We start from the raw sequence: 20,080 nt of genomic DNA on the forward strand, positions 1-20,080 counted from the left end.
GCACTCCTTATTAAGTAGGGTGGCAGCAAAGGGCCAGTATTTCCACAGATAAAGCTCAGATGAGAGCTGAGGAGAAAAGTTCAAGGATACGAGTTCCGGGAAGTGCAAAAGAATAAACAGAGAAAGAGGGTCCAACAAGTTGATGACTAGTGTACAGGGAGGTAAAAGAGGTAGGGCATCCTGCCGGGAATGGTCATCAGAGTCTGAATTTGATTCTGCTACAATCAGCCCTAGACTAAAAGGAGAGAGAAAATGACCTAGGAGGAAAATGTTTCTCCTAACATCTACCTGGGTGGGCCAAGGTGGAAATGGTAGCTGCCGCAAAGTTCTGACCTGTTTTGGGGGCCAGGAAGTAAAAAGTAATATTTTATCATGTATCCTTGGATAGAGATACTGTTGGAACAGTATACAGAAATGTTTCATGTTTGGATATTTATTCCAGCCATCAATCAATAAAGCATGTTATTTTCTACAGCAGGATAGGTGTGGAGTGTCTTTTTGGAGTGACTGACTAGTGAGCAGGAAAAGGCCCTGTGATTAATCATTATGGCCATGAAAATACTCTGCTTCCCCCCGTACAGGAACCCCAGGATATCATGAGGCCTTACGTGGTCCATAGCCCTCCCTGTGTGCCCATGATCTTAACTGGACAGGGGCTACTTATAAATGTATGGTAGTTGACATTATTATAATCATTCTATGCAAACACTTTATATGCCTTTCCTGCTCAACTTGATGGCCTTCCAGACAAGAGGTGTCTGGTTGTCCCACACCTCTCACAGTTCTCTCTGAAATGGTGCAGAATATCACCTGTTCTGCTGCAGACAAGGCAAGCTGGCATGCAGGTTCCTCTGCCCTCATCCTGCCATGCTTCAGCTTTACCAGGTATCAGAGGTCTCAACTTGTGGCTCAGATTTTTCATATATATTGGTTTAATATACCAGTATACGGCCTCTGTAATGTAGTGGTATATGCATACTTTGCCCACTTATGTGTGTGTGCAGAGCTGGTCTATACATAGGATAGCAGCAGGCTCCATCTCATCAGGGACTTTCAGAGCCGGTCCAGTATTAACCCCTACAGCTTTTAATGAGGGTAAGATCCGAACTACCTCTGCCTGTCCTTGATGACATGAAACCTGCAGCTATCCCACCTCAAAAAGCATATCTTGGGTGTTAGGAAAGATAGGCATCATCAGAAGCCTGGATAATTTATAATCTGCCTTTGGCTTTTATTCATTGAACTTGAATTTTTCTCTGTAAGGAACTTAATTCTGCAACAATCTTATCACTTAAGAAATTTTGTGTGTCCTGTGTATTACTAAATATATCAGGTAAATAGATTATACTGGGTGTCAGTAGCTTCATCTACTCTACAAACTCTTTGTGGTGTAATTATTGTTTGGATGGGAAGCAGATGAAATAAATGATAGTTCTGACCCTGCTTCGGATGATAGCCAAGCTCTGAAGGCTTCTAGTGTGAAGGTCCTTAAGGATTACACTGGAGGTGAGTAAGGGGGGTGAGGTCATAGAAACAGCAAGGAGTCCCTAATAGCTCATAGCTGGCAGCTTTTGTGTGACAGCACTCAAATAGGATATTATCCTACATGTCTTGTAGAACTCAGGGCAAACCAGTCTTCTTGCAGGCAGATCTCCACTGAAAAGTGAGTCTTGCAGAGATATAAATGAATACATGTCAATGAAGGGATTTGAAGGCGGCAGTTGAAAACCTTCTGGAGGTAACTGGGGCCCTATCATGGAGGACAGGTAATGCAAGCAGGAAGAAGGTTAGGATTAGTGCTATAGATAAATCAGACATCTGTATTAATCCAGGTAAACCTTCATCTCTGTGGGATAAGAGTGTTTCATTTCATTGAAATCTGCAGCTTTTGGGACATAGAGGTGAATTAGTTGAACTTGCTGCAGCAGCAAGCTTCAGGTGATTAGAGCTCCTACCAACACATCTATATGACACCTTTTCTCTGTGGGATATTGTAATGTAGTTGAAAGGTCCACTTCATGTGTGCTCCTTGTCTCCCTGTGCTGCGCTTTTAGTATTGGGGACGCATACAAGAATTTTCTTTCTATAAACCAAACTCATGCTGGTGCCTTGGTTGCCCTCACATCTCTGGCCCTTTGGGAAGGTAAGACATAAATGTAGATTTCAGCCTCTGAAATGTTGTGTCCCTTACAGGTTAGTCATTCAGGGGTGCTTTACACTGCACACACAAATAACCAGAAGTTGCACATAGGCATAACTGTACATGATAGAAGGACAGAGGTTACCAAAATGATTAGGGGCATGGAACGGCTCCCCTATGAGGAAAGGCTTAAAGAAGTTAGGGATTTTCATTTTGGAGAGGAGATGACTGAGGGGGCATATGACAGAGTTCTACAAAATCATGAAAGGACTTGAACAGGTTAATGTAAATCAGTTATTTACTCTCTTAGATAATAGAAGGACTAGGGGTCCACGAAGTTAGCAAGCAGCTCATTTGCAATAAATCAAAGAAAATTATTTTTTACTCAACACATAGTTAAGCTCTGGAATTCATCGCCAGAGAATGTGGTTATGGCAGTTAGAGTAACTAGGTTTAAAAAAGGCTTGGATAAGTTCTTAGAGGAAAAATCCAAAATGGAGAAAATACTTACCTGATAATTTAGTTTTCCTTAGTGTCAACAGATGGACTCAGGACCAACGGGTTAGGTACTCCCCTGCTAGCAGTTGGAGACGGAATCAGGTTTCAAAGCTGATGTCACCCTAGATATACCCCTGCAGTGACCTCAGCCATTCAGTATTCTCTTCAAAAGCCATTGTGGACATACTATTGAAAAACTTGAATACAATTTAATAACTTAAGAACTTGATTAAAACTGGTGACCGTAACTGTACTCAACCAAACATAAGCGCTGAATCCCAGCAATATATTAGATGTCCAAATCTAGGGATAGGCTGATGGCTTACTCGTAACCTCTTTGGGATCGAGATTTATGTGCGATTCCTTGGCACTGTTCATGGGCAGCCATGGGTGGAATGCAGAGTCCATCTGTCTACACTAAAGAAAACAAAATTATCAGGTAAGTAAATTATCCATTTCCTAGCATGTAGCCAGATGGACTCAGGACCAATGGGATGTACAAAAGCTACTCCTGAATGGGGCAGGAGGCTGCCTGTGGTCCGGTTAGCATCACCTTCTCAAAGGCTGCGTCTTCTCGGGCTTGGATGTCCAGGTGATAAGAACCTGGAGAAGATGTGCAAAGAAGACCACGTCGCTGATCGGCAGATGTCGACGGGAGACAGTAGCTTAGCTTCCACCCAGGATACTGTCTGGGCCCTAGTGGAATGAGCTTTAACCTGAAAGGGTAAAGGCTCCCCTGCTTCTACATAAGCTCACGTGATCAATTTCTTGATCCAGCGAGCTATGGTAGCTTGTGAAGCTGCTTCGCCTTGTTTCCTTCCACCATGAAGAATAAACAAGCGGTCCATCTTGCACACCAGTTCCATACGTTCTAGATTCCATACTAACAGCCTACTGACGTTTAAGCGGCGTAGGAAATGGTAGTATTCCGAATCCTTACATCTATCTATGGACAGTAAAGAAATGGCCTACTTCAGGTGAAACTCTGAGACTACCTCTGGCAAGAAGGAAGGGATGATGCGAAGCTGCAATGTTCCTGGAGTCACCAGAGGAACAGCTCCTGACATGACAGCGCCTGTAGATCAGAGATGCGACGAGCTGAGCATATCGCCACCAAGAATACCATCTTCAGTATTAACAGGTGTAGCGGCCAAAAGGAAGGCCCTGCTAAGAAGTCCAATTCTAGATTGAGGTTCCATAGGGGGACCGACCACTTTTAAGGGTGGTCGGAGGTGTTTAACACGTTTTAGGAAATGGGCCAAGTCCAGATGTGTTGACAAGTGGGCTCCATTCACCTAGTCTCTGAAACAGAAGAGAGCCGCCACCTGGACCTTCAAGGAGTTGAGGGACAGTCCTTTGGTTCAGGCCGTCCTGTAAGAATTCCAGAATCATGGGGATCTTGATAGACCGAGGAGAGAGCCCGTGTTCCTCGCCCCAGGCCTCAAATATTCTCCAGATCCGCACATATGCCAAGGATGTCAAGAACTTCTGCGTGTGTAGCAAGGGGTAAATTACTGCCGTCGAATATCCATGCTTCGTCAGACGAGCCCTCTCAAGAGCCAGATCCATAAGACAAAAACTGAGTTGGGTCCTCGTGAAGGACTGGACCTTGTTGGAGAAGGTCCATGTGCAGAGGGAGGTATCGGGTGTTCTCCACCAGAAGCCTCTGCATGTCTCCATACCACAGGCGTCTGGGCCAATCTGGGGCCACCAGAAGGACTAATCCTCTGTGGCGCTCCATCCTGCGAATGATCTTGCCTAGCAGAGGCCACAGAAGGAAGGCGTACAGTAAATCCTCCTCTGGTCTGCAGTGATCGCCTCCTAGAGCTGATTTTTTTTTTTAAGGGAAGTAATTTGCCATTGATTTGTACATAGTTTAGCTTAGCTCTCTATTCAATATGCTGGGTTCAAAAAGGTTTGGATAAGTTCTTGGAAGAGAAGTCCATTAACTGCTATTAATCAAGTTTACTTAGGGAATAGCCACTGTTATTAATTGCATCAGTAGCATGGGATCTTCTAGGTGTTTGGGTAATTGCCAGGTTCTTGTGGCCTGGTTTGGCCTCTGTTGGAAACAGGATGCTGGGCTTGATGGACCCTTGGTCTGACCCAGCATGGCAATTTCTTATGTTCTTATGTCTGGACCAGGGCATCGATCCCTGCAACTGAAGAATTGGGGAACTTTTGCATTGTAGGATGTGACCAGTAGGTCGATGAATGGGCGGCCCCAGTGATCTACCAGGAGCTGGAAGGCTCTGGTCGACCACACCCATTCTTCTGGATCCAGACTCTCCCTGTTGAGAAAGACTGTTCTGACGTTGTCTTTTCCTGCTATGTGGGAGGAAGAGATCCCTTGTAGATTTAACTCTGTCCATTCCATAAGGGGGGTCTATTTCCAGAGACACTTGGTGGCTTTTGGTTCCTCCCTGGCAGTTGATGTAGGCTACTGTTGTTGTGTTGTCCAACATCACGTGGACCGCCTGGCCCTGGAGTCTGTGGCTGAATTGTAGGCATGCTAATCTGACAGCTCGGGCTGTCTAGATCTTCAAATTTGGTTCTCGCTTGAACAGAAAAATCATGCACCTGAGAAACAGACCTAGATAATTTTTTATCAATTTTTGCAGATAGCCTCCATACATCTAAGAGCGTTACATTCTCTGGTTCCACATTACTCTCCCCACCCTCATTACTTAACTCAGATATCATCATCGGACATGGTACCACAGCATTACTCGCAGTTGCCCCCTCCATCATTATAGTAATCGAATGTCTATTCCCTTCTGCAGCACTCCCAGTTCCTTCTAGGGCTGTGGTAGCTGAAACAGAAGGGTTTTTGACAATATTTACCACATCAATACCTTCCCTAATCGGTTATAAGGGGGGTTTGTGTGGACCTGGGACTTAGGGAAATCCCTAACTGGGAATTTCCTTCTATATCGTCCCTAACCAAGGACTCATCCATATGTATTATATGGTTGTCCATGGGTCCATATTTCCTTGATGGTGGGGTTGTTGGTGAGGAAGTCCAAGTTTTAGATTTATGTTTTCTTCCCATAATATTTTTACCCAGGGGCATGCCCCTCTGGCGCGCGGCTTTGGCTGCGCGCCGGCGACTGCACACCACAGGGCCCTTACTTTATGCTGTCCCGGGGCACCTGTTGATGACATCACAGGGGGCCGTCCTCTCAGCCCGGACCTCCCTTCTTCCTCGGCCAGGAGTTAGTTGTTCTTTCTCCTCTCTCAGCACTCTCAAAGCGACTGGTCTCGGGGTTCCCAGCAGGTAGGTGGTTCTCTCCTTTCCCCAGCCAACTCGCCACAGGGTTGGGGAGGGGTTTGGGCAGGGTCTATGAAAATGAGGGGCAGTAATGCAGCATGCGATGGTGTATCGCATGCTATCGCATGTTTTTAATGCCGGAAATAACTACACTTTTTTCCTGCCATTAAGCTATGCAATGTGCCAAAAACGGAATTTGAGAGATTTATCTCGCCCTAGCTTGATGCACTCTCTACCAGGGTACTATCAAGCTAGAGTGAAAGAACACTGTCATCTTTGTGTGATGGGCCAAGTGTGCCAGTTGATGAACACAAAGCGCCCCAGGATATTGAGCTATATCCAGGTCCTCGGCCTGATGGCTTCAACCCTAGAGATAGTGCCATGGGCAAGGGCACAGATGTGGCCACTCCAGCGCTCCCTGCTGTCATGTTGGAACCCACTGTCACAAGACTACTCCATTCGCCTCCACCTACCGATGGAAATATGTTCTTGGCTCCAGCGGTGGCTATAGGATGTTCACCTAAGCAAGGGTGTAAGTCTGCCCCCATCAAACTGGTTAGTCGTCACGACGGATGCAAGCCTCCAAGGGTGGGGAGCTCACTGTCAGGAACTGAAAACCCAGGGTTGATGGACTAAGGAAGAGGTGCACCCCCTTGCATGCGCCAACCCTGGATTTTATAACATGTGCACGCCAAATCTTCACTTATGTGTACTGTGCTGTTCATACTGTTCACCGAGTATGTAAAACTGGCCCCAAAACCCTAGACCACTACCAAAACCTGACCTCAAGTTACTAGCTGGCCCTCCTATAGTGGTATAAATAGTTGACTACTATGTGTGCCCCCCTCAGAGGTGCTCTCTCACTTGGCACTTCGCAGCTTGTGAAGTAAAAATATTGCGGGGTGCGATAAATTTTAACACATGTTGAGATAAAATACCTATGTGAAGTGATAAAATAGTGCACGGTGCGGTAACTCTAAAATGATCACAGCCACACCCCTTTTCCCTAATGCGGGCATTATTCATTCAAAATTTATAGCATTTTGATGAATCTGGGTCTCAGTTTGTGAGCCCTCTGATGTTGGGGAAATAATCTAATGTACCTGAATTTAATCCGCTACAAAGAGACTGAAAGGAGAAATATAAACATTTTTTAAATTCACTTTTTTCGGTAACATCATTCCTCAATTACGTGGAACACAAATATTACAATTTTCTGTTTAGAACTACAATGCATTAAGAAATTCTGAAATTATGGCTGGCATAACTTATGCTAGCAGATACATTTTTATTGTTCCGGCAGATTCCTCCTGTTGGGAATTCCTGCTCAACTGGAACCAGCCTCTGTTTAACTATGTTGCCATAAGCCTTTATTTTGTAATTATCCAAATAAAATTTTCTCTCTCTTTTACATCCCCTCTCTCATCTTCCTTAGCCCAGTCATTAAACTCATAACTATGATGGCAATACCGCTCCATCGAGATATATGCATTCATAAGTTAAATACATCTACAAATTCTTTCTGAGGAAAGTATAGCTTAAAGAGACCCGGAGGCAGATAAAACTGATTTGACCTGCTTCACCATAGGTGAGTCCTGCGCTCAATCCTAAGACTTCCTCCTGAATTACAACCCCATTGCTCTAACCACTATGCCACTCCTTATTCTTATTAATAAACAAGCTATTACCTAAAACTCAGCTACATGGGCTGCCAGGACTGCAAAAGCCTAGCCTAGCCAGTGTTCATAACAAAAGGTTCTGGACTTGCAGCGTAAAGCCTGGCTCACTGGAGAAGCAGGGAATGTGCAGCACATCGCGGACAGCATATATAGCCTGCCTTTACAGCAGGACTTTAAATGTAACCACTTTAAATGTAATCTAGACAGTGATTTTCCAACACAAACTTCAATCTAAATAAAATCATACATAAAGAATGCAAAGACTTAAAAAATAATGGAAATCTGGAAAAAAAAAAAAATTGGGAGGATTTTCATAGTCCCCTTACAAGAAGGTTATACTTGTAGGTTTTATACTTCGCCTTCAGACCTCCTTAAGCAGATACACAGCCATTAGTCTAGGCACATCCGCAATTTGTGCCATAAGTCGTGATCTTCAAACTCAATCCAAACAGCAATGCTAATAAAAACTAGCTGCAGAAATGCAAAAAGCACTGAGCTGTGTTAATGTAAATGACAAGCTTGCCAAGCCATTAAAACTAATGGCCTGCACTGTCCAAGCATCTCTGGTTGAATTCAAATGCAAATTTGTATGCAAAATGTTCAAGCACTTTGCAGGACATGATATACCATTAATATCCAGTCACATTTTCATTCTGGTGGCAGATACTTTTATTACATAGCGGGAATGTGCAATGAAGGGGAACCAGCAGGCTTACCTTCCAGCTGCCCATGCTTCGCAAGGACTTTCACCAGGCCCAAATACTTGTTAGTGTCTAATGCAACAGATGAATCTTTACGAGCACTAAAAATTAAACAATAAGGATGATTACACTGGCAACTGAACACTGGCAACGTCTCGCTTTCAAGGTTTAAACGAAACAGTCAGGGCAGCAAATAAGCAGAGACAATTACAGAGATGAAACAAAAAAAAAAAAAGTTAAAAAGGAAAATCTGGCATGCTCTTTAAACAGTTCAGAAATCAAAGTTAATAGACTGACACTCATCCTTCTAAGCAGTACAGTGACAGACATACTTAAAAACTTTTCCTCCATAAAAAAAAGAAAATGGCTAGGATAATTTTGCTATGCTAGAAATTGTAATATAATTTGGTGCCAGCACCAAACTCATTGTGCCATTTTACTTTCTCTTTTAGTAAATGCAACTTAGTTTGGACACAAATTCACATTTCTAGGTCTTTCTTTGGTTTCGTTTAAGAGTTCTGGGTCTCTACTTCCAGGACAATTTGAAAGGCAGCATTCTTAAAATATGATCGCTGCAGCTTGAAACCAAACCACGCAGCTAAAACAGTACAGGAAATTTAAAAGAAAAGGAATCAGAACATAACTCAAGCAAGACAGCAGTTTAAAAACAACTGTTTGCAAGTATGAGAAAATATCACCTCCCCACTGCATGAAGTAGCAACAGAAAAAATTCTAGTCAGAAATCTTCTGATTCACTTTCAGTCAGGAGGCCCTCATGAAAAGGTTAACGTAGAGCCAACGTAATTTCACAAGGTCATGTGTGCAAGGAGATTCAGCGCAGCGTACTTACACCTCTTGTTTCAGGTTTAGTGCCTGCTCAGCATTGTCATGTCGACAGCACAGGTTTATTAAGACCGCATAGCCACCGACGATCATATCCGGCTCGTATTTGGCTTTCACCTCGAGCGCTTTTTCCAAATTCTGAAAGAAAGGAAGCGAGCAGAACGCAGGGCACCGTGAAACAAGCAGGACAGTCAGGAAGGCCAGGACAGTCATGATCAAGACACAACTTGCTTGAGTGCTTTGGGTCAAAAACTTTTCAGAAATGAAATGTTCCTGTTGTACGTTGGAACGGAGTGGGTACTGAGTTGGGAACACTCTTTGCCCCACTGCCAAAAATAAATAAGTCTCATTTTGCATTCCAAATGGAATATAACCTATGGCACCAAAAGGGACACTTGGAAAGGAACTGGGATCGAGATGCATTTCCACCATCTCTTGCTTCAAATCATCAGATCCTCAAAACAGGATTATTACGCGTGAAAGCAGGTAAGAAAGTCCAATATTTTAGTGAGAACAAATAAGAGGTACATTTTTATATCATGACATCTGATTGCTGCTTTTCTAACAAACTGTAGGCTGTAAATGCCCTTTGATTATACACTGCTTTATATTGCAGATGAACTCATATTCAGACAGGTGGGTAAGATATCCAAACAATAAATAAAGTCCAATAATTCAGAAACAAGCTAATAAAAAGCACATGCTTCCTAGCCAAAAAAGGCCGGACATAATGTGTATTTTGACGGATCTTTGCACGAAGGGTATAGCAGTGACTCAGGTATGAAGCTGGGGATGCTTAAGCTATTACACCCTTTATGCAGAGGCTTCTCAAAATACTGACCATGCCAGGTATATTAGATCTTTCAGGCAGGGAAGTATATGCTTTACATTTGTTGTTGAGTTACTGTGCTCTTACCTGCGTGCATTAAAAAAAAAAATTAAATAAAATAATTCTGTTCTTTTGGACCCTATGATTAGAAGCAAGGCTTGGTGGACATGTACTTCAGACCCACTATCTTTATAAAGTTTATCTAGTGTTTACACTTTTCTTGCCAAAATTTAAATTCATCTTTGATTTTTAGTGGTACCTTGGGGGTCTTGTATGTTGTTCACATTCAAAATAATCAAACACACAAAAAAAAAAAAAGTCAAAGAGAAACAGGAAGCATGCTGAATTCTTTATTACAAACAGAGGCCGATATCAAAGTCTCCAAAATACCCTGTAAATCCCAAGAATGAATCCAGGATGACAAAAGGGAAAACAGCTGAAAAACCATAAAATTGAATATCGGATGCATAAAACAAAGGAGTCTGGAATGATCTGGGTGCATACAGGGAAATAGCTTCACAAAGCATATCACATCTTTAAGCTCCTAGAAGCTAAAGTATCAGTTATATGGGTTTTTTGGTTTTTTTTTTTTATTAGCTATCTTTCTTCATATACTACTACCTGCCCCCCCCCCCCCCCAAAAAAAATAAATTCGATTTCCTTTCTAATTTGCACATTATGATACCAGACTGTAACAGGAATGGAATTTACAGCATTCCAAGTATATCATGTCATAATCTTGCAAGCCGTTCTAGGTCTCTGGAATGCCAAGGGTATGACAAAAATCACATTGACAAAATCTAGCGAGATCCCACAAATTGCAGCCACTCAAAACTGGATGTAGTCTACAGCTGGATGCTCGCCAAACGAACCTAAGAGCCTCTTTATCTTAGAAAAAGCTTTCCCTTCAGCAGCAAAATGGAATTTCAATCCCTACATTAACAACCTCGTAACATTTGACTTGCAAATGACTACCGCATGTATCAGCTGCTTGACAATCTAGATACAAGAGACCTGAGCCATGGCTTGAAAGGACACTTGGCATGTATGATAAACCTATCACAGCTGTGACTATCACTCAGTTTGCAGATTATCGTAAACAAAACTTCAGCAAACCCCAAAACATGCCATTCAAGGTGTAACCAAAAATTAATTTACCTCTGGATTTAATTGCTGTCTTTTTTTTTCCACATATTTGATTTTTATGCATCAAACCTTAAAAAACCACAGGAGCTGTCCTTGTCCTTGGCACAGACTCTGATTTCCAACTCCTGTGACAGATATGCTGTGTGGGGCAAGCACATCTGGTTGCGCTGAGCCTACACATTACCTCCTCTGCGCAGAGCTCCATAATCAGCTGCTTCAGGACATCGCCAACAGGCTTGTTTTCAGCTTTTAGCTCTTCCAGCTTGAGCTCCAGATCGGCCACTTTAAGTCTAGCAGACTAAAGGGGAGTGGGATGGGGCAAGGAGAGAGGCAGCAGGGAGATAAAAATCAAGAACAGGGTCAGACAGTTACAGAAAGAAGCTCCCTAAAATAATCCTATACTTTCTTCTGGCAAAGGTGAGTGTGTGACCAGTGCCAATTTCAGTTACCAGATTATTACAGACATGACTAAAGTGAACTCAATTTGAAAAAAATAAAATTAGCAGTTTTAATTTTTACTTTATATTTATTTAAAGTAATAATAATACTATCTACTTGACACCATGTTACTCAGGATGGAAAATAAGGAATCAATAAAACAAAAAGCAGAAACACAAGAACATCAGGAACAAAAAAAGGTTAGCCCTAATTAGACCTCATACATCGGAGGAATTTAAGGAAACAAGCATACATAAAGATGGGTGAAAGCCATTTAGAATTATTGCTCGTATTGATCAAGAGGTATATAATAATCAACTACCGAGGGAGAACATAACACAGGTATTTCCCTTATGTGCAAAAAAAAAAAAATAATAATAATAATAATAACCACCTTCAAGTTGCTCAGGATAAAAAAACAAACTTTGCATTCCCCATCTTAACTTGACACTTAGAGACACTAACATAAAGGAAGCCTCCAGGGCAACCACCCTCTGTTTTTTCATAAAAACTGTTCTCCATCTTATCTCCATTTCCCCACGTTGAAAGATAAAAATTCTTAGCACCAGGGGGAACTGATTCTAATGGGGTCTTCAGCAAACCTAGGTAGAATCTATTCAGCATGTCTTGTGGTGAAATCATTAAGGATTTAGGAAAATTAAAAAAAAAAAAAAGTAAATTTACTCTTCTAGAGTCACTCAAAATTTTCCAATTTACAATGCAAAATCATTTTATCCTTAATAAGAGCAAGAAAACATTTACGTAATGCTTCACGACCAAGTACCGTAACCTTATGTTCTTGAATAATTTCATTCTGGGAATTATCCTGTGACTGTAGATCCCCAAAAGCAGATACAACCTTATCTACTCTACTGGCTACAGATATCTCAAACTCTTTTATGGCACTCCATGATGTCTTCAGTGTAACCAGGAACAGTTTTCTCAAGTATGGAATAAGCTGTAATGCCACAGGAATTAGAGACCACTTAAATCGTGGGTTCAGAGAAGGCCTCCTCCTCTTGCTTAGGCAGATAAGGAAAGCTCAAAATTGCCACCATTCCACGCATTAGTGAATCCTGAGGCACTCCCCATTTCCCCGAACATAATTATCTAAGCCCAGGGGCTTTTCTGGCAGTGCAGGGAAGAGAAGCCTTGGCTGCCTCTGCCGAACGGGTGGATTTCCAGTTTCCTGCTGCTGTCCCGGCTGACCCTAAGCTGCCTTTTCCTCTCTATGTGCACCTACTGCACCGGCCCGACGCGTTCCAACATGATTTATGCTTTGAACAGGCGTGAGAGTGTTTCCCACAGTCCGCGGGTGCTGCCATCTCACAAGGTGCGAGCGTGCAGAGGACCTCACCCGACAGCCTCAAAAATGGCTTGCGGTGAACAAGAGCTGGACCCCGGCTTCCCCTGCAGCAGTAATTGCTCATTCACCACTCTCCACATTGCTGCGATGAGCTGAGCAGCTCAGGCTCCTCAACTGCAGTTTCTCTTTTCGTTTATTTTTTTTAAACGACACTCCCAGACATAAAATAAAATCAGAATACCCTGATCTGGGGGATGAGAGAGGGAGAGTAAGTGTGAGCTCCGTGAAGAAACGAAGGAACCAGATTACTGGTTATCACTCTCTTCACCTTCTACTTGCAGAGCAAAAGGACAGGGTCACCAATCCCACTGCTTGATCTGCTCCAGCAAAGGGAATGGCCCGCCACGGAACCTAACACTCCTGGGAACCTTCGTCAAATTCTTTTTTTTTTTAATTAAATCTCCAGATTGCAGGTTTTGCACCTCTACCATCTGCTACAGACAGAGAAATACTGAGGGACTGCAGGTGGCACACTATGTTAAGAGCAGTGTCAGTAAAGTTTTTCTTCTCTGTCTCCATCTGCTGGCAGGGAGGAAAAACCCCATGCGTCTGGACTGATCTGGGGTATGAACAGGAACACAGCAATATCTTTATCTGAGAGGGACAGTCCTTCTGATGCCGATAGTCTAGTTTTCTCTTCTGAGTACGACAAGCATGGGACACATTCATTTTAAAAGTACCGGAGCCTGCCTGATGGGATAAAACTAGCACTAGGAAAAGAAATCATGCTCTCTCCTGCCTAACTGGGGAGGGCACCTCTTCCCAGGCCACCAAACACCAACATACTTTCCATGGATAGAAATCTTGAAAATAAATACAACAGGTGCACAAAGCTTACTTACTCTGGGAAGGACACCAGGAAACAATCTTTCTTTCTCATCCAGCAGAAGGAGCACATCCTAAAAGAAACCACAAAAAATAAAAGTTGAAAATACATTCTGAAAGCTGAAAATGTTAGGACAAGAGATCAGCCCATCAGTATTTTGAGTTTACTAAGACTGCTGAAATCTTCATGCCAATAAAAGTTCCACGCTATATTTTTATTTCAGGTTTATTGCATTTTATTCTTTTTAAAATAAATGTATATCTCTATTTAAAATAAATGACAATAAAACATAAGTAAGCATGCACCAATAGGACAACAAAAAACAAAAAATGTTTTAATAAGTTCTTAAATTTATATTAAACATACACACAAAACCCAGTGCTCACAGAGTTACAACAGTATGGTGTAAAAAGGTAAGTAGTAACTTTTTATTAATTTCCGGTTTTCCCGCTTCCATAAATATTGCACTAATGGCATGCCGGGGAGAGACAGAATTTCCTGCTGCTCTGAAGGATGGCAGGAAGCCTCCTCCAACAGTAGCCCTCCGTATCACCCTTGCATCAGCAGGGGGCGCTGCAGTGACAGCAGTGAACTTCTCTCCCTTTCCATAGCAGGTCACCTCCGCAGCACACCCTGAGTAGTGCTGGCCCCTCCTAAAGGAAACTAGAACTTCAGTCCCTGTGAATGGGAACGCTGAGAGCTGGCAGAGTAAGAATTTTTTTATGCAGCTAACTGAAAATCCACTAACCCCTGAACCTAGCAGACAGACAGATCCGGCTACATCCCGAGATGACTTTCACTGTTATAAGATGGGTCATCTTCCTGCCCTAGGACAGCATGGACGAGGTCTAATCAGAGCATAAATGGGACAGAGGAATGGCCCAGCATTTTAATATCGCTTGTTTACCCTTCAGGCACAACATTTGAAAGCTCGCACAAAAGGCTCTTTCAAGTGGCTGCAGAAATGTCAGCACTGACCCAGGTATCAGCACTTTTAAAGATGCCGCAATGCCTTTAGTTGGGAGATGGTTTCGCCAGTAAACGACAAATCAAAAATTCACAGCAGCTAGTATCTACGGCTTTGAGTGCACTTTAAAATTGGAGCCCCGGACACAAAAAGCAAAAGCGTAAAAAAATGAAACAAGGTGGATCCAAATCCAGACATTAGAAACCCAACATAAGAAATGTGGTTCGCCAAAGGTTCTGAAACATTTGAAGATAGTAAGAGAAGAACAAGCATTTTCAGTAGCTGTTCCCAGGTTATGAAATGCATTACCTGAAGACTTACATAATGAACCTTATTTTTGTTCATTTAAAAAATTATTGAACACTTTATTCTTTGCACGGGCTTTTAGAAGAGCTGATTAATTAGCAGGCAATTTTTAAAGTTGTGCATGGATTCAAGAGACTAAGTTTACTAAGAGGTTTTGCTTAGGCTAGCTATGATAGATCATTAAAAGACATCTCAGGCCTTCTGTGTTATCAAGTATGAAGACCACTGTCTTTTTCTCTGTATGTTTTATTGTATATAGTATATATGAATATTTCTATCAGCAAAAACCTTTATTTTTTTAAATATGTTAATTAATTTAACCAACTTCTCGCTGATAAAATTGACTATTATGACTAGAATGAAACAGATGAAAACGTTCATGCAGGCTAAGGAATTAGAGCCAGATTTGGTGAAATTTTGAATACACTATATGCAAGGGTTGCTTTTAGAACACAAGCAGGCATTGAGGTTTATTTAAGTTCCATGCATATGTCACAACCAACGGATCAACTGGATAAGTCAGATAAAGAAATTACTATTATAGAGGTAGTTAAAGCAATTAAGTCCTTTAAATCTGGTAAGGCACCATGTCTCAGTGGTTTTACTGTTGAATGTTATAAAATTTTCGCATTGGACTTAGCCCCTTGAATGACTAAAAATTTTAATTCTGTGCTTGAGGGCCAAGAAAATCCCACAGCTGATGGAGGTCTGGATCACAATGATACCTAAAGAAGAAAAGAATAACACAGACTGTGGTTCCTATCGCCCAACAACCATACTCAACGTAGATATTAACGTTTTGGCTACCACTTATGATGCCCTCCCTGATTCACTATGATCAAGTAGGTTTTATCTCTGCAAGCCCAGCCTCAGATAATATGCACAGGAGTACATCATATACATTTGGCCAAAACTGTAGATCAATAACAAATGCCATTAGCAGTAGATGCAGAAAAGGCCTTCAATAGGCTTCATTGGGATTATTTGCTTTCTTTACTTATTAGATATTGAGGTAGATTTTAAAAGAAGTACGCGCGCACATAGAAAATCCGGGGTCGGCGCACAAGGGGGTGCACAATTGTTCACCTTGCGCGCGCAGAGCCGCGCTGACTTCCTCCTTTCCCTTCCCCCTAGCCTGACCTTCCCACCCCTTCCCCACTCTAACCCCCCCCCTCCCCCCGGATCTTTATTTTACTCTTTGCGCCTGCCGGCCGATTGCCAGCACACAATCTCTGATACAGCGGCAAATGGCCGCTGTGCCAGGAGCCGCCGACCCTGCCCCGCCCCCTTTTCAAGCATCCCGGGGCTTTACGTGCGCCGCCGGGCCTTTCGAAAATAGGCCCGGCGTGCATAGGTCTTTGAAAATCTGCCCCATTAGGTTCAAATTTTAGACTGGAATAAAAAAATGTATACATGTCCAAAAGCTTATGTCTAAATCAATGGAAGTAACACTGTGATTTTTGAACTTGGCAGAGACACAAGACAGGATTGCCCGCTCTTACCTCTGTCACTCACACTGGCTATATGAAGCCCCTGGCTATTTCAATTCACTGAGAATATGCTTCTAGCATTTTCAAAGTCTTTTTTACTCTCTGAAGTGTCAAGATACAAGGTAAATATTGGACAGATCAAAGCGCTAAATATTAATTTGGCTCCCCAAGTACTGAAATCTCTTTAAGAAACCTTTCTTTTAAATGGACTAACGTGCATTAAATACTTGGGTATTAATCTCACTGCTAACAGAAGTAGGTTATACGAGATGGCTTATAAAAGTTTAAATACTAACATTAAATAAGACCTGACATTTATTTATTTATAGCCTTGTGATATTCCACCTTTTTCCACAAGTGGCCTCAAGACGGATTACATGTTTAGATCTTTAAGTCTGTCCCCTTATGTTTTACAATGAAGACTACTGACCATCAGGCCAATACAGTACAGTGCGCTCCGGTGGAGCGCGCTGTTAACCGGAATTTGGACACGTGTTTGACGCGCTAGCTTTACCCCTTATTCAGTAAAGGGTAATAGCGCGTCGAAAACGTGCGTCCAATCCCCCCCACCCCCCCGAGTCTAATAGGGCCCGCAACATGCAAATGCATGTTGCGGGCCCTATTAGTCATTCCCGCGCGATACAGTAAGTAAAATGTGCAGCCAAGCCGCACATTTAAGAAATTAGCGCCTACCCAAAGGTAGGCATTAATTTCTGCCAGCGCCAGAGAAGTGCCCAGAAAAGCAGTAAAACCTGCTTTTCTGTGCACCCTCCGACTTAATATCATGGCTATATTAAGTCAGAGGTCCCAAAAGTTAAAAAAAAAGTTAAAAAAAAAAAATGGGCCCGCGGCTTCAAAATTGGATGCTCAATTTTGCCAGCGTCCGGTTTCCGAACCCGTGGCTGTCAGCGGGTTTGAGAACAGACGCCAACAAAATTGAACGTCGGCTGTCAAACTCGCTGACAGCTGCCGCTTCTGTCAAAAAAGAGGCGCTAGGGATGCGCTAGTGTCCCTAGCACCTCTTTACCACGGGCCCTAATTTAAATAAATTAAGTTACTGAATCGCGCGCACAGGAGAGTGGGCGAGTGCCCGCTCTCCCGCGTGGTTTACTGTATCAGCCCGCATATTAGTAGCCACTCTCCAGACAGACCCCATGCTGCCTATATTCCCCTAAAGATACACAGTACCCCAAATGAGGCTTTGCCGGGGACTTACATAGGGGGGAATATCATCTTTTTTTCTGCCAAGCATTCCTCTCCTTACACAACCAAGCACCTTTCTGACTTTTGCTGTAGCTTTATCCACCTGTTTTGTCACTTTGAGATCATCAGATACAATCACCCCCAGATCTCGCTATCCTTCTCCAGAACTGAACATAGTACTCCAGGTGAGGCTTCATCTAAGACTTGTACAAGGGCATCATTACCTCATTTTCCTGCTGGTGATGTCTCTTTCTTTTCAGCCCAAAAAAGGATAGAGACAAGATGGAAGTGGCTCAGAGAAAGGCAATCAAAATGGTTTCCAATAAAGTAAAGGATGCATAAACAAGGAGCACTTGCATCAAAAATTGGAGAATATGGAGAATCACTCTAGAAGTCTTAACTTACATTTCCTTAATTTTCCTAAATCACCTTTAATATGTCCTTTGGATATGTAAAAAAAAAAAAAAATGTTAGATGTAAAATTTTAAAAGTTTCTTCTGAATTGATTCTACCTATATCAAAAGTTTTCTAACTTCCTAACCCATGGAAACCCCATCTTGAGCTTGAAATCCCTGCATCAGTTGAAATGTATATATTTATCTATTTCAAGTTTTTATATACCGGTATTCGTTTTCACGGATCGGTTTAACGAAAAGAAGAGATACATAGAACCAGAAGAGTCAACGTAAGGGCAGGAAGATTAAGATAGGTAACAGCATTAAATATAATTCGAACAGGGTTGTAATATTTACAAGTTTTGCAGGAAGCGGTAATTATTTACACATTCAAGGGGGCAGGTAGCAGATAGGAGAGGCAGGCAAAAAAAGGGGGGGAGGGAGGCAGAGGAGGTGGGAGAAAATTGACATAAGGTATGCAGGGAGAGGGGAAAAGGTGGAGTTATGCGAAGGCCTGTTTGAATAGCCACTGCCGCTGGTTGTGACACTGGGCAAGTCACTTTACCCTCCATTGCCTCAGGTACACAATTAGGGCCGGATTTACTAAGGCTTTCCTCCCATTCTGTGTCTATGGGGAAAATGCTTAGTAAATGAGGACCTTAGGAGGTAATTTTCAAAAGGATTTACACGTGTAAATGTAATTACAATTGTAGCAATTTTCAAAAGTCATTTACCCACAAAGTGCACTTATGCATGTAAATCCTATGGACAATTCAATTTCAAAAACCACTTACACGGGTAAAGCACATTTACATGTATAAAAGTCATTAAGCTTGTAAATGCTTTTGAAAATCATGCCCTTAGATTGTAAGCCCTCTGAGGACAGGGAAATACCTACAGTACTTACATGTAATTTGCTTTGAAGAGGTGAAAGGAGAAGTAGAAATCAAATAAACAAAAAATAAATAAAATCGCCCTAAATTTTTTTTTTTTTTTTTACAAGAATCACAAATACAAGTTGCCATTAGATCTATCTGATTGGTTATTTTTGCATTAGAGCCGGACAAGACCTGGACTTTGAAAATGTTCTTTTGTACAAAAAAATGCTTTTTTTTCTGAGTCAAAAACCATCTTTATTTTTCTCCATAGCAAGCAGTAAATTAAATTGTCACAACAATACTAAGAAGGAGGACACGCTTATCTCAACACAGAGAACTCTATGTTTTTATATTTTTCGTGAGCCCTTGACTGTGAGTTGACTTTATTCCACCTCCAAGGCTGGAGTTATATTTGCTGGGTTTAAAAAGCGTGCGTTATATGCCCAACACTATCCTGCAAAGGGGGGGTAACGAGAAATTACTACTTACCTAATAATTTCCTTTTCTTTAGGACAGTGAGATGAATCCAGAACAAGTGGGTTATGCACCTCTACCAGCAGATGGAAACTGAGCAAACTGATGTCACCTCATATATACCCCTGCAGTGACATCAACCTGCCAGTATTCTCTTCAAAAGCAACTGTGGACAAACTAGCAAAAAACTTGATTACAAAGATAACCATTTCAATGCTCAGCCAACAGGCAACAATGAGTCAGACAAGAATGTAGTAACACTAGTTTAGGGACTGGAGTAATCCCTGTAGAACATAAGCACACAGGAGGATCAATATGCAATCATTCAGCAGCCGAGGGAGGGAAGCTGGATTCATCTGACTATCCTAAAGAAAAGGAAATCATCAGGTAAGTAATAATTTCTCAATTCTTAGCATCCAATCAGATGAATCCAGAACAAGTGGGATGTACCCAAGCTACTCCCAAATAGGGCGGGAGGCTGCCTGCGGTCCAGTCAAAACCACATGCGCAAAGCCCAAGTCCTCCCATGCCTGAACATCCAGTCACCTGGGAAAAGCTGTGTAAGGAGGACCAAGTCGCAGCTTGGCAAATGTCAATGGGAGACAACAATCTAACTTCTGTCCATGACAC

At 42.2% G+C, this 20,080-nt stretch overlaps 1 protein-coding gene across 1 annotated transcript in view; it reads right to left on the reverse strand.

Annotated features, from left to right (window-relative positions):
- The window catches only part of LRPPRC (leucine rich pentatricopeptide repeat containing), a 312,777-nt gene that overhangs the window by 157,989 nt on the left and 134,708 nt on the right, over positions 1–20,080 (reverse strand). Inside the window, 4 exon segments of the mRNA XM_029593332.1 lie at positions 8,305–8,390; positions 9,140–9,270; positions 11,292–11,405; positions 13,754–13,810. Of these exon segments, the coding sequence (XP_029449192.1) occupies positions 8,305–8,390; positions 9,140–9,270; positions 11,292–11,405; positions 13,754–13,810 (388 nt within the window).

The sequence above is a fragment of the Rhinatrema bivittatum genome, chromosome 3, assembly GCF_901001135.1.
Source record: "Rhinatrema bivittatum chromosome 3, aRhiBiv1.1, whole genome shotgun sequence".
Lineage (NCBI taxonomy): Eukaryota > Metazoa > Chordata > Amphibia > Gymnophiona > Rhinatrematidae > Rhinatrema > Rhinatrema bivittatum.